The sequence below is a fragment of the Manacus candei genome, unplaced genomic scaffold (genome assembly GCF_025592945.1).
Source record: "Manacus candei isolate 608988 ecotype Guabito, Panama unplaced genomic scaffold, ASM2559294v1 h1tg000086l, whole genome shotgun sequence".
NCBI lineage: Eukaryota > Metazoa > Chordata > Aves > Passeriformes > Pipridae > Manacus > Manacus candei.
Genome location: NW_026138134.1, coordinates 7,364,980 through 7,378,922, shown reverse-complemented (window position 1 = coordinate 7,378,922; position 13,943 = coordinate 7,364,980). Strand labels below are relative to the sequence as shown.

Here is a 13,943-nt window from a genome sequence, read left to right as displayed (position 1 = left end):
ATTATATATTTTTGACCGCACACACCTAAACATGGGATATTCTAACTCCAAAACATCTCCAGGGGCCCAGGAGCCCCTGCATGCTCCAGCCACCCAGTGGCTCCCTGTTTGCTGCTGAAGAGCATCCTGAGGAGGAGGAGGATGGTGGAGAGAGCACACCAGCCTCTGCCACACAACACAGCCCGAACATTACAGCACCTATAAAATAATAAAACCCCGATGCTCGGATGTGGAGCCGGGATGTGGCAGAAGACGATGCAGGAAGAATCAAAGGGATCTGACAATCCAAATGGAGTCTTGTTTAAAGAATGCTGCCGTGGGCTGTTGCTCCCCAGGCATTAACATCCATTGTTACCATCCCTCTGAAGACAACACGATTATTCCCTTTAACACAGTGACACTCGCAGCTAACTCATGTCTGACCCTGCCAGCCAGGGCAGGCGCCGTGCGAGAGGTGACCAGAGGTAATTGAAAATACACACACCAGAGACCGGAACAGAAGAGCTGCCTCAGCAGCGAACCTCAGCACAGCAGGTGACAGTGATGGCACCTGGAGCACGACCAGCGTGGGCACACACGTGGAGCAGCAGAGCCACGGTCCCAGAGCACACGGTCCCAGAGCACACGGTCCCCAGAGCACACGGTCCCCAGAGCACACGGTCCCAGAGCACACGGTCCCAGAGCACACGGTCCCAGAGCACACGGTCCCAGAGCACACGGTCCCAGAGCACACGGTCCCCAGAGCACACGGTCCCAGAGCACAAGGTGCCTGAGCAGCCTGGCTCCAGCACATCGGTCCCTGTGGCCGTGCACCACAGCACTGTGTGTGGTGGCGATGGAAGCCCCTTCCTCGACACACGGATCACTGGCAGGAAGCTGGCCATGCAGGGACGTTTTGTTCACTTAGCAACAAAGGTGCTAATTAGGGAGCGAGCTGCTCTCCACCTCCAGTTGGAGGAGGATGTGGCACAGCTGCCCGTGCCGGCAGTGGCCAAGCCCGCAGCGCCTGGCCAGCAGAGTGGACCCTGCCACACGGCGCCGGCACTATGGGATAAGGAGAAAAGCATCCCAAGTACCATCCTTGGGAGAGGTACATCTCTGGGACCCCCTGCTCAGCCCCCCAACATCAAGGTCCCTTCTTTTACCATCCTCTTCCCATTTTCTTGCTGGGCACAGCTGGACGGGTCCCTCTCCCAATGCAAGGTCCAAAATGTGTCCAAATGCAAGGTCCTCCCAGCGATGCCCACTCACATCCTCAGCACACAACCCACCAGAGCCCCCTGCTCCCCCCATGTGCTGGGTGGTCGCAGCCCCCGCCCCAGGGCAGCCCACTGCTGCTCCCACCCTGCTAAATAATGCATTGGCCAGCGCTCACTGCTGCGAGGGAAGGGTGATAAACATTTCTGCACTGCTTTAAGTTACGTTTGGTTGGACGCTGAGGGAAGAGCCGCCTCCAGCTAAAGGATCAGAGAAGCCAGAAATCAATACAAGCGCTTGCATCTGCATCCTGAGATCCCAGTGCCCCTCCCCAGCTCTGTGGGCAGGGCTGGGCTGGATGCATCCCACAGGCAGGGCTGGGGCCATCCCCCGGCAGCCCTGGTGCTGTCCCACTCTTGGGTACTGCTGACTCAGCTCCCTGTGGGCTGGGAGCTGCCGGTGACCCGGTTTCCACCACAGCACCTGCCCTACATGCGATCTTCCCCACAGCCCCCAACAATGCAGAGCCCAAATTCCCCCAAGAAACCCCAAACCAAATGCTGTCCTTCAACCAGGGTGACAGTGAACCGAAAGGCAGGGAAGGCACAGCAGAGCCAGGATGGCATTTCCCCATCTCTCACCCAAAAGCACGGGAAGCCAGGGATCTGGGAAGAGAAAAACTATTGCTTTTCATTTTTTTCTACCGGAAAAGTTTTCATCTAAGTTAAAATGTTCCTAAGGTGATTCCTGCTGGGGGAAAGGGGGTTTTCTGCCAGTTTCATAGCACACCACTGGTTCCCACCAAGGCAAGCCCCATGCAAGAGAAGTGCGAGCCAGGCTCCGAGCACCCCAGGGAGGTAGGGCAGCAGTAGGGGCCCCCTCCACAGCCCCCCAAGGCAAGGGCAGCGCAGGCAGAGCTGCCCAAAGAGGCTTCGTGCACGACAGGCGCCTCTGGTCACTGCTCTTATTCGCAGAAGCGCCCTGCCCCACGCTCAGTGCTGGGATCTTTTCTACGAACGGGGGAAGGTAAAAAGAGAAGAGGAAATCACCACGTTCCTGGTAAAAATAGCAGAACGCCCCGGAGGGAGGGAGGTGCAGAGGGAGGGTTTCGGTTCTGAGCACTGTGCTGTTTCGCAGAAAGGGGCCCTGGTGTGTGAGCCAGCGGTGCCCTGCTGCACTCCGGCCACCCCACGCCATGTGCCGTTGGCAGAGGGGCCCCGACCCAGTGCCGTGATTCATGTGGCACCACGACCCGTGATCCGGCTGACCACAGCACGGTGTGAGCGGGACGGTGTGCCAGTGCCACGCCGGTGCGCGCGGGCGCAGGGGGGCTGGCGAGGGGCCGGCGATGCGTGGGCACTGCACGACGCTGGCGCCTTATCTCTCTCACGCAAAGGCCGTTTGTGTGCACTGCACAGCCGGCTGCGACCGCAGCCGTGCCCAGCTGAGATAAGAGATCCATCCCCAGCGCTGCCTGTGCTGCGCTGCCAGCAGCCAGCTCCCGTCAGCAGCCCGGATCCGCGGTCTGAGAGCCACTGGCGGGATCTCTGCACCAAGTATCCCCTCTGCACATCCCCTCAACATGGGAAGCACCAATTTGTGCTTCCCATTCCAGACCTGTGATCATAGAATGCCTTGGGTTGGGGAGCACATTAAAAATCATCTCATTCCACCTCCCTGCCACAGGCAAGGACACCTTCCACTAGATCAGGTTGCTCCAAGCCCTGTTTAACCTGGCCTTGAACACTTCCAGGGATAGGGCATCCACAGCTTCTCTCCCACTGTTCCAGTGCCCCACCACACTCACAGGGAAGGGGGATGCCTGTGCTTGCAGCTGTCCCTGCTCCCGCACCACAGCAAAGCCATGAGAAGCCAACAGAACAGCTAAAGACACGCAGTGAAATCTGGAAAGCAACGGGCCATCCCAAAAGCCTTGTGCTGCCACGCACACGCCCTTCCAAGAAGGCCAATGGGGTTTTGGTTGGGTTTTTTAAACACGCAGCCTGTGCTGCAGTGAAATTAAATTTCTTGGAGTCATAGCCTTCTCAGGTTTACTCTGTGCATGCCAAAATTAGTACAACCTGCCCCTAAATACCATAATAAAAACCACGTAGTAAGCTCTTTGCCTTTATGTCAGCACTGGTTTCAAGGAGGATGAATCATGCTTCCTCCTTAGCGCTCCTTTCTAATATGATTTACTATAAATAATGTGTGGAGAGAAGAACAAGGGGAGGCGACCAAGGGTAAAGCATGTGGAGCCCAGCACTATCCCCAAACTCAGTGGCAAGAGGATAAAAGCAATTCCAGCAGTTGTGATGGAGCGGTAAACAGCACATGGGTTGTAACTGGTGCAGTACCTGGTACACAAATTATAGAATCACAGAATACCCTGAGATGGAAGGAACCCACAAGGATCGTTAAAGTGACTCCTGGCCCTGCACATGACGGCCCCAAGAATACCAGCACACGCCTGAAACTATTGTCCAAATGCTCCTTGAACTCTGGCAGGCTTGGTGTTTGGGAAGCACCAGGCTTGGGAAAGACATTTGACAGCATTGAGTCCAACCATTCCCCCAGCAGTGCCAAACCCACCACTAAAACACGTCCCAAGTGCCATCTCTGCGTATCTTTTGAAGCCCTCCACCAGCGATGAACTGGCCTGGTGCTTGGGGCTCTGGGATTTATCAAGTTTCTCTTTTTTTTTTTCTTCTTCTCAGTCTGTGGTTCCCTTCTTTATAGGTCACCAAGGTGAGTGTGGGTATCTTCCTCCCCACCACAAGTTACATTTGCAGACGGATGGAGGTGCATTTTTTCAAGAAGGGGGTGCACCAGTCCCCTCTGTAGCACGCAAGGCAAGCGCCACAGCATCGCCCGTGCCGGCACCCAGCGCGCTCCCCCATCACTCCGCCGCTGCAGTGAGGCAGCTGCTCCTCGAGCAGCACTAAACAGAGCACGGGGTTATCAGCCCGGCTGATACACGCCGATAACCAGCCCATCTCCCGCGCTGACACCGGTAACAAAGCAGGGTGTTTAACGCTGATTTATGGCGGGCGGGCGGCTCTAGCCAGGCTCTTGCAGCGCTCGTGCCTACGTGGAGAAGCGTTTCCTCAATCGCACACCGCCGGCTTGTTTGCTAAACAGCACGCCAATAAAACAGCAACGAGACAACGAAGGCCGATGGAAACCTGAACCAGCACAGCGGGGCACGTATCCAACCATAATCTACTTAAAATCAGTTAAGAACACTACAGCGAAAATGATCCGGGCGGCCCTGGCCCCCGGCCAGCGCTGAGCCTGCGCTGCAAAGGCTCGCTCCCGCAACCCCAATTTTAGGGTGATGCTCCCTCCTTCAGCTGCAGAGAGACCAAGGCAGCACATGTTCTTGCCAAAAAGAGAAGCCCACCTTCTCTGTAAATCACGTGGTCCAACAGCACTTGTACCCTCCCAAAGCTACCTGTTGCTCTCCTGTCAGCACACAAGTTACCCAAAGCAGTGCCAGCGCAAACCAGTGTGTTCCAAACTGAAACCAAGTGGTTCAGGCACGCCTCAGCCTGGATAAAGATTATCCAGAATAGATATGCAGGTGATGCATCTGAATGCCCCACAGCAGGTCTGGGCAACCGGGCTTGAGCAGGAACAAGAGCAGATGTCACAACTGCACTGGGAGCTCATGAGCCCATATTAAAAGGTGTCTGGCCACATGCAGACTCCCCTGTTGGGTCTGCATTTATTTCAAAGGACGAACAAACATTTCCCTGTTGCTCATGTTATATGAATCCATCCTGTCTGAAATTCCCTATGTGCCACCCTCCCTGTTTCAGCTGGTACCTGTCACAACACCAGTCCCTACCAGGGCCGGGGCACACGCCAAGCTCTGCCCAGGGTACCAGCAGCAGAGCGGGATGCAGATCCCTCCCTGCCAAGGAGGGAGCGGTGTCCTGTGAAGGACTGATCCCACCATAAAGCGCTGAGCCGGGCCAGGGGGGAAGAACCCCTTGCCGGCAGAGTGACACAAGCCAGGACTGCCGGGAGAGAAGGAATGAATGGAATAGGCTAATTTACACAGGAAGTGAGCACTTACCAGACCCTTCATCCCAACACACAAAACCCTCTGCCATATCTGGAAGCAATTACACCCAGTTAACATGATCTGCCTGCCACTAAAATTAACTGCAAACAGAAATATTTTTCACTTTTGCAACAGGAGATGCCATGGCCCCGTGTTTGGCTGCCGGGAAATATTTAGTAATTACTCATTTAAAGCCTCTCTTGAAGCTGTCAAGGGGTGGGGTGGGGGGGGCAAAAGAAAAATCTTGCTAATTGCAGGCAAAAAGGAAAATGCAGATCATTTTACTCTATCCAAGGAAAACAGATTTACGCACCAATATAACTAAAGAGCCAACACCCCGTAGAAGTGGGGAAAGCTGTGGGAATGCTCTGTCACCAACAGCCCGGGCTGCTCTACATCACTCCCATGTTCCACGGGGAAAGGAAGAAAGGGTGTACAGCATCATCCCTGAACCAGCACAAGCTCTCTCAGGGGCCCTCTGCACAGCCAAAAAGACATTTTAACCAACATCATTCTGCGAGATGTCATGGGGACTGAGGAGGTTCTGCAAATCTGCTGCAGCGACAGCCAGCTCTCTGGGGAAAAGCCACCCAAGTGTCCTCAGTGGGGCAGGTTTCACGCACTGGGCAGGCATAAATAAATAAATAAATAAATAGAAATAGGTGTTTTCTGATGGGAACCTCAGAGCTCTGCTTTCAAACGCAGCACACGCATAACTAAACTGATGCACAATAACGGACGGAATAATGCGAAAGCCGAAGGGGGCTTTTCCCCCTTTGCGCTTGGAGCTGAGCATGGAAACAGTTAAGTCCCCCACTGAATAAATCAAAAGTTCAAGGCTGCAACATACCATGCCATATTCCCCCTCTGCCCATGACAAGAACCAGAGAGCCCCCGAAATCCCAAGCATCCTGCGCAAGGTCTCGGCCGGCGCTCACAGGTTACACGCTCGGGGTCAGCGCCGTGGACCTTAGCTGCAACATTCATTTCCTGAGCAGGGCACGTCCCCCTGCCCATAAAGCTAATAAGAGCTTCCTCGCCCGGCCGCCCCGCGCCGCGGCCCGGCAGCCGGGAACGCTGGTTTCCATTAGCCCCTTATGATGCCAGGTGCCGCTAATAAGGCCCATCAGCAAGAAACAAGAGCTGCCAAGTCGTCCTCGGACTCTGGAAGTAATCACGGTCAGAGTTTGGGGGGCTGCTGCTTTTGCTTTTCCTTCCCTCCCTGCCTTGCTTTCCATTTTTTCTCCTTTTCCTAAAATTTCCATTGCTGTGAACATAAATTGCTGAATGCTTAAAATAAAATAAAAAGCAACTACTGTATCCGGCTACCAAAATTAACACTAATAACATCTCACAAAGCACTTGGGATCCGATTTATCACGTTTATTGCTTTAATGGTACACTGCATCTGTTTCTCACTGTGACACGCCAAGCAGTGCCAACGTGCCTAATGGCATTAGCAGTACAACACTCAGCTAATCCAGGCGGAGACAGGGGAGGTGAGGCTGACAGAGGAAGGTGAGGCTGGATCCCCATGGGAAGTTGCAGTTTTCCCAAGCAGGAGCATCTTCCACCCAAACTCATCATACGGGGAGCATTCACCCACCTCTGGCCTCCACCGGCCTCCTGACACCATCAGCACAAAGCACTTTCATTTTCCAGCCCAGCATCCCCATCTCACAGGGACACACGTGGCGAGCGCTGCCAGCAGCCGCATGGCTGTGGCGGGTGAATTCCCGGGCAGCACCAGGTGGGACGCTTGGCTGTGCCACAAATGAACTGTATGGAAGCCCATCCCCACCTGCAGCCTTTCCAGTCACTATCGTTTCATAAAAGACATGGTTTAATTTTGTTAAAGTTCTAAGGTATTTAACTTCCCAATGACGAATTACGCCAGGCTCTGTTGGCAGCTCAGCACGGCTCTCACCTCACAGCTCGGAGGGTTTCCTTCACAAAACAACCCCAAAAAGGGCTGCTGAACTATGGCTTTTTTGTCTGCAATTAGAAGCGACGATCGATACTAACATTAGATTAAGTTTGAACTTCGCTGAACCCAGAAGGAAATCTTTTATAAAAAAAATTAAAGACTCGCCGACTCAATCTACACTCAATTAGTCAAAATCATAAGCTTGGTAAAGGATTAAAAAATGGATCATGCAGCAGCCAGCGGGTTCAGGGACCCAAAAAACCTGACCAGAGCCAGTGCCGAGGCTTGTGGCCACTCGGCCACCAAAAGGTCACAGCTCAGCACTCATGGGTACGACACAGCACAGATGATGCTGCCACGAGGCCGAGGAGCCGCACACGGGGCCGGGGCACATGACTGTCCCTTGGGCACTGTCTGTCACCCAGGGCCAGCGGCCCCCTGTGCTTGCCAAGGCCAGGCTGACCCTCTGCTCTCCCTTTTCTGCACATGCTTCCCATACTAATGAAGATAACACTCAGAAAGCTCCAAGACTATAAACATATATATTTACACTTCTATAGGCATGTGTGTGTGTAAACAAACAGCCCCACCATATGCATGGGCTGCCTGTGTGCTGTAAACAGGCTCGGCACACACTGGTTCATGGAGCTCCCTGCGGGAAGAGTGGCGTCGGCACTGGGTGGCTTTGGGCTCTGTCACCTGCTGGGTGGAAGCTGCCACGCCGGGCAGCCAAGCACCCCACAGAACAGCAGGGTACCCCCTCCCCAGGAGCTGTTCCCAGCCCCCAGCTCACCGCAGCTGGGAACAGCTCTGCTCGGGTACCTCCACGCTCACGTCAGGGTCGGAAAGCAAAACCACAGCAGCGAGTGCACGGCAGAAAGAGGTCAGCGAAAGCCAACAAGCGACACCCCGGTGCCCCCGGCACATCCTGCCCCCACCGCCGGATTTCTCAGGGAGGTGGTGTCCAGACCCCGGTGTGGGACACAGATCCCCCAGATCCCCCATGCACCAGGCAGTGGAGCGAAGAGGAGCCCACCGCCAGCACAGTGCAGCTGCCACCAGAGCTGCTCCGGCAGAGAGCTGCAGATCCCAATCCAGCGCAGATGCTGTTTAACAGCTCCATGAATACAATAGGATCCCACAAATCCTTTCCCAATGGTAATTCTCACAATGTATTAGAAAGCAAACACTATAAAAAAACCACATGAGACCCTATCTACACACAAACCACCTGGGTATTAGACTTTGGGGGTGGGGGTGAGTTCATTGGACTGTTGCCCAATGCCTTTCAACATGGACGGTCTAACATATCAGTTTAAACACGGCTCAAAGGATTTGGCTCGCCCTGCAAAGTTTGCCAGCGCCAGGTAATCGGTCTGAAAGCAAAAACAGGCAAACAGAGTTTGGCACTGGCTTCAGCAGCTGCCTTCAAGGTTCCGCTGGCAGGGGCCAGTGCTGAGCTCCGTGCAGAACTCGAGACCCTCAGAGCACGGTTGTGCCCAGTCTCCCGATAAGGATCATGAATAAGTGAGAAATAAGCTACGGCTGCAGCCACGGCTGTCAAAACAAGCCGAGCCCTGGAAGGCACTGTGAAATAGGGACTGTCGTGCTGGACAGCTGGGTCACGCTCCCCCATCTCCCGACTGCGCGGGGAAGGATCTGCCCGCGCAGCCTTCCCTCCTTCTGGACACATCCACCCTCGGCGACAGGAGCCTCCGGGCAGCCCCGGCATCGCCCTCTCCTGCGGCCGCAGCAGTCGCTGCTATGGGCTTGGAGGGGGAAAGGGAGAGGCTCGAGACCGTGGCAGAAAGGCACGTTAAAATTCTCCCTGAGCCCTCACTGCAGCTCTCCCGGTGACGTTCGGTCTGCATCACCGCACGGCCGAGGCAGCTTCGGGCACGTAACCAACGCCAGCCCCAGCTCTGCCGCTCACGAGAGGGGAAACAAAGCCGAAAGCGGGTGTGCACCCACAGGGAGCCGGGGATCCTGCGAGGGGCGAAGGCTGTCCCGGCAGGGTCCGTGCGGCAGAGCGAGGGGCGATGCTGCCGGCGCTCGCAGACCCGCGCGGGGCTGGGGATCCCGGCACAGCCGCTGCCGCCCTGCACCGGGAGCGTTCGCGGGCTGAGCGTGCGGGGAGCCGCTGCTCCGGCACCCGGCACCGGCTCATCCCGCACCGCGGGCGGGCGGCGAGCGCCGGCAGCACCGGCAGCACCGGCTGCCCCGCCAGAGGCGCGTGCCGGCACGGCCACCGGCCCTGAAGCGCCTTGTGTGCATCGGGACTAATTAACCTGTTGATTCATTAAAAATCTGTCAGGGTGCACTGCCCGGGGAGGCAGGGATAAGCTCCGGCACCGCGCCGGTGCTGCCTTCCCCAGGCAGGACGCTGCCGTCCTGCCGTGGGGCTGCAGCCACGCTGGGGGCCAGCACAGCGCTCGCCAAAGCACGTCCGGAGCCGTGGGATTTGACCGGCGCAGCCGATTTCGGCGTGGTAATTAACGTGGTCCCCCTTCCCCAGCTAAATCGGAAAACGAGCTCTGGTTCCCGAATCGCGACCAGGAGGCGGTAAACAGCAAAGCACCGAACTCACGTGTCAGTAACCAACACCACGCTCCCACCCTGCAGCAGGTCCCCGGGGTGCAGGGCTGGGAGTGAGCACACAGATCCCCCCACCCTGCGTGGGGGAGCCCCAAAACTGCACCGACAGCCTTTGGAGGTTCAGTCCCGCACCCATCCCCGCGGCTCTGCAGTTGCCCGAGCCCTCGGTGCTCGCCCCGGCATCACCCAGCCTGACCGCCGCGCCACTTTGCACGAAGTGCAAATGTTTCATAAACCTGGAAGCCGAGCAGCACAAATTCCCCCTGGCAAGTCACTACAAGCCGCAAGCCCGAGTGCCACCGCTGCCTGCGCTGGTGAGCCCGGCCGCTGGCACAGGAGGGACCAGCTCTCAGTACAGGGTGGGTGAGAACTGCCCGACCCCACAGCATCTCTCTGCATACAGATCCCTGAACTCAAAGGGTGGCAACTGTGAGCTGCTTGGCTGATGCCAGCCAAGGAAACTGATGGGGTCTGTGCTAGTGGGAAACACCAATGCCCCCAGCCCCATCCGGGCTGTCCTCCCCAGCAAAGCGCTCACTAGAAGGAACCTTCTGGCACAGTTGCCAGACCTGGGGGAGCTGCAAGAGTCATTCCTCTGAGCACACTACTCCACAGCCTAGTTTTAGGGTACGCGGCAGAAACTTTGCTCCAGCACACACAGAACGCCCAGTCAGAAACTGAAACCCTCTGGCAAGATCCAGGCTGCCCGGTGCAGCATGAACGGCACGGCCTCGGCACTCACCTGTGCTGCTCGAGGGTCTCGTTGTCCGGCAGCTCTGCCCCGCACACGCTGCACTGCTCGCCCAGGGCTCTGCTCTCCGTCTTCATGCCAGCTGCCAGCTCCCCCAGCTTGCTGAACAGCTCCCGCTGGATGAAGCCTTGGGGCAACAGCCCCCCATAGGCACTGAAGTCCATGGAGACAGCCAGGGCCGGCTGCACATGCAGGGCGGACGCCACGGTCGGCGGCACGCCGAGCACCGGCTCAGTCTTGTGGTTCGGCAGCAGCGAGTAGATGCCCAAGGGCTTCTCGCCTGGGGTGGCAGCGGATGGCTCCGGCCCCAGTGGCAGCCCCTGACCGGGCTCGGGGGGCGGCTCAGTGCCCTCCTCACGGGCATAGTGCAGTTCGCGGGCGCTGGTGATGACGCTGCTGCGGGTTGGGGTGCCGGGCCCTTCCTTGCCCTTCTCATCAGGTTTCTCCCCACTGGAGGCACCAGGCTCGGCTGTCCGGGGGCTGTCATGGCTGGAGGCCTCGTCCACCTGCATCGCTTCGGTTTTGACCTCGGCCAGGCCGGGGGGGCGGCGGGTGGTGGTGGGGCGCGAGTCGTCGGGGGCAGCGGGTGGCAGGGCACTCTGCAGCAGCGACTGCCCAATGGTCATCAAGCTGTCCACCGCCGCCTTGGTGGGGCTCATGGCGGAGAGGGAGCAGTAGGACACAGAGGCAGAGTGGCTCTGCTCTGCTGTGGCTGGTGGCAGGCTCTGGCCGGTCGTGCCAGCATAGCCACCGTGCTCGCCAGTGGGCTTGGAGATGAAGAGGCCCTTGATGTACCTCGACTTCCTCTCCTCCTCTTCTTCGGCAGCGGCACCTCCGTCAGTCATGGCGACCTCAGTGTCGTTGTCCTCAGAGGCCTGGATGGTCTCCAGGATCTTCAGGCACTGCTCCTCCAGGTACTCGATTTCCAGGATCTCGGCAGCATAGAGCAGGTCATCCAGGTCTTCGACCTTGGCCTGCAGGGTAGCGGTGTATGCGTACTCCAAGATCTGCTGGAAAGTCTTTGGCGAGAGGAAGTCCAGGGTGTAGTGCTGGCTGTTGCGGTGGAAGAGGATCTCAAACATCTTGCTGGTGCAGGCCAGCACGGTCCGGTGTGCATGGAACTCCTGGCTGTCCACCATGATGACCACGTCGCACAGCGTCCCCGCCAGGCGCATCTGGTTGGCTTTGTGCAGCAGCCCGGTGGGGTGGCAGGGGTTCTGCAGCTGGATCAGCCCCATCTTAGTCAGATCCATGGCGCGCCCCAGGCTCGCGCATCAGGGTGTCTCGCCGTCACTCAAATCTGGGACCAGCTTTGTGTGCCGACTATCTGCGAAAACAAAAGGCGGAGGGGGAGAGGAGCGGAGTGGAGCGGGAAGGGGGAGCAGAGAGTGAAGGGGGGAAAGAGAGAGAAAGGAGAAAAAAAGAGAGAAAGGGGGAGGAAAGAGGAAAGCCGGGGGACAGAAGGGAGAGGAAAGAGGGAGAAGAGAGCAGGGAGGAAAAGGGAGCGGGGAGGAGAGGGAAGTTAGCCCGCAGCCCAGCAGCGACTCGCCCGAAACTTTCTGCGCCGCTCGGCGGATCCGCGGCCGCCGGAGCCGCGTCCCCGCCGCCGCCGCCCGGGGAAGGGAAGGGACGGGAAGCAGCGCATCCCCCGCCACCGCCCGGCTCCCGCTCCGGCCGCCCCGTCCTGCCGGCAGCGCGGCCCCATCAGGTGCGCGGCGAAGCGGCAGAGCCCCGGCCCCGCGGCGGGGTGGGGGGTCCCGGTGCCGCCCCCCCTCGCCCGCACTCACGGCGGCCGGCGGCTGCTCCGGCAGTTCGCACTGCCCGCTCTCATCGCCGCCGCCGCCGCTCGCCGCGCCGCGCAGCAAATCACGGCGGCGCCGGCCCACGGGCCGCCCCGCGCCCGCGTCAGGCCGCCCCCACCCACCCTCCGCCCGCGCCCGCTCCCCCCGCGCCGCGCCGCGCTGAGTGCGGGCGCCCCCGCCCGGCCCCGCCCCGCCCCGCGCAGCCCCGCACCTTGCGGGGAGCGGAGCGGGAGCGGCTGGACAGCGCTGCCGACAACAAACATGGAGGAGCCGGGGGCGGCGGCGGGAGCCCGGCACCCGGAAGCCTCGCGGCCCCGCGGAGCGGCCCCGGGGAGCGACGCGGGTGCCCCCGGCCCCGCTCCGAGCGGGGCTGCGCGCCCCGACGGGCTGCGCACGGCGCCGCGCCCGCCACAGACAAAGCCGCCCCCCGCGCCGCGCCTGGGCGGACCCCCGGCCCCGGGGGAGGAGACGGTGAAACCCATCCCCAGAGCCCAGTTCGGGGTCCGGTGCTGGGTTCCTGCAGGGGTGTGACACGATGTGACACCGAGCACGCGTCGCCCCGACGAAGCTGATTTCCCGCTGACGAAATGCCGACCCCGCACCGGCACCTTTTGTACGTAGGGAGGCGGCGAGTGCCCGCACCCCGGGACGGGCCATGGGGGTCTGCGCAAGTATCGGCGACGGTGGCTTCGAGAAAGGATTGAAACACAGCAGGGAGACACCGGCAGCGCCGTGACTCCAACAACAACAGCACAAAGCAGTGGCATGAGACACGGGCCACGAACCGAGGGAGCTGCACCCCGAGCATCCTTGGCCAGAGACGTGTATGTGCCCTGGCTCTTTGCTGCTGCCCACGCTCGGTGAACCCAGAGACATGTGTCATCCTCAGGGGATGGCAGGGTGGCAGCCACACAGAGCTCTCCCTCCTTCCCTCCCTCCCCACACCACCCATGGCACACCACAGCCAGCGCAGGGCCCGGCATCGTCAGCTAAAACAACAAACACGGACGGCATTAGTACAAAGATACCCTTGGGGTAAAGCAGCGCAAATGTAATCTAAGGAGAACGTTATGGGAAAGTGTGTTTATAATTATAATGGGATTTAATGTACTTTGGGACCAGATGATAGCAGTCATTTAACGAGAACAGCCTAATAACGGAGGCCTCACGATGCACGGCAGCGCTGCGCGGGTTATTAGATGTGTACGATAACACCGCGCTCGCCGTGCTATAGTTAAGGGTGAGGCATCAGTTACCCCTGTTTTTTCGGGGGTTATAACTCTGCTGTTGTAATTGGCAGAGAGCGAGGGCGCAGTGCGCAGGCAGCCAGCGTGCCTGCAGGATGGGGTTTTTAATTGCCTCAAACTGCTCGAGTTCCTCCCGCTCCCAGACTTTAAAATCTGAGCAGCTGAGAGGGGGAAATAGTGAGACACTGTGGTTTCAGGTGTTTGTTTACCCTCCTCTAACTTTTAAAAGGCTCGATTTCAGGACTGAAATTTTGCAGGTGGTTAGATGTACATTTTTAGTGTAGCTCACATGAAATTAAGCTGCGTGAGTCCCATTAGCAGTAATGGAAATCCCATGGCTAAATTCCCAGGCAGC

The 13,943-nt window shown here is 58.4% G+C and overlaps 1 protein-coding gene across 3 annotated transcripts in view; it reads right to left on the bottom strand.

Annotated features, from left to right (window-relative positions):
* Positions 1-12,623, bottom strand: part of ZBTB16 (zinc finger and BTB domain containing 16) — a 54,107-nt gene extending 41,484 nt beyond the window's left edge. Inside the window, exons 1-2 of one of the 3 annotated variants that reach the window (XM_051812348.1) lie at positions 12,553-12,623; positions 10,531-11,862 (exon numbers count right to left, since the gene is read on the bottom strand). In XM_051812348.1, coding sequence (XP_051668308.1) covers positions 10,531-11,792 — 1,262 coding nt within the window. In that variant the 5' untranslated portion in view covers positions 11,793-11,862; positions 12,553-12,623. Of the gene's footprint in view, positions 1-10,530; positions 11,867-12,326; positions 12,421-12,552 lie in introns of those variants that run through there. The other 2 variants (XM_051812347.1, XM_051812346.1) reach the window with 2 other exon arrangements.
* Between the last annotated feature and the right edge of the window lie 1,320 nt (positions 12,624-13,943).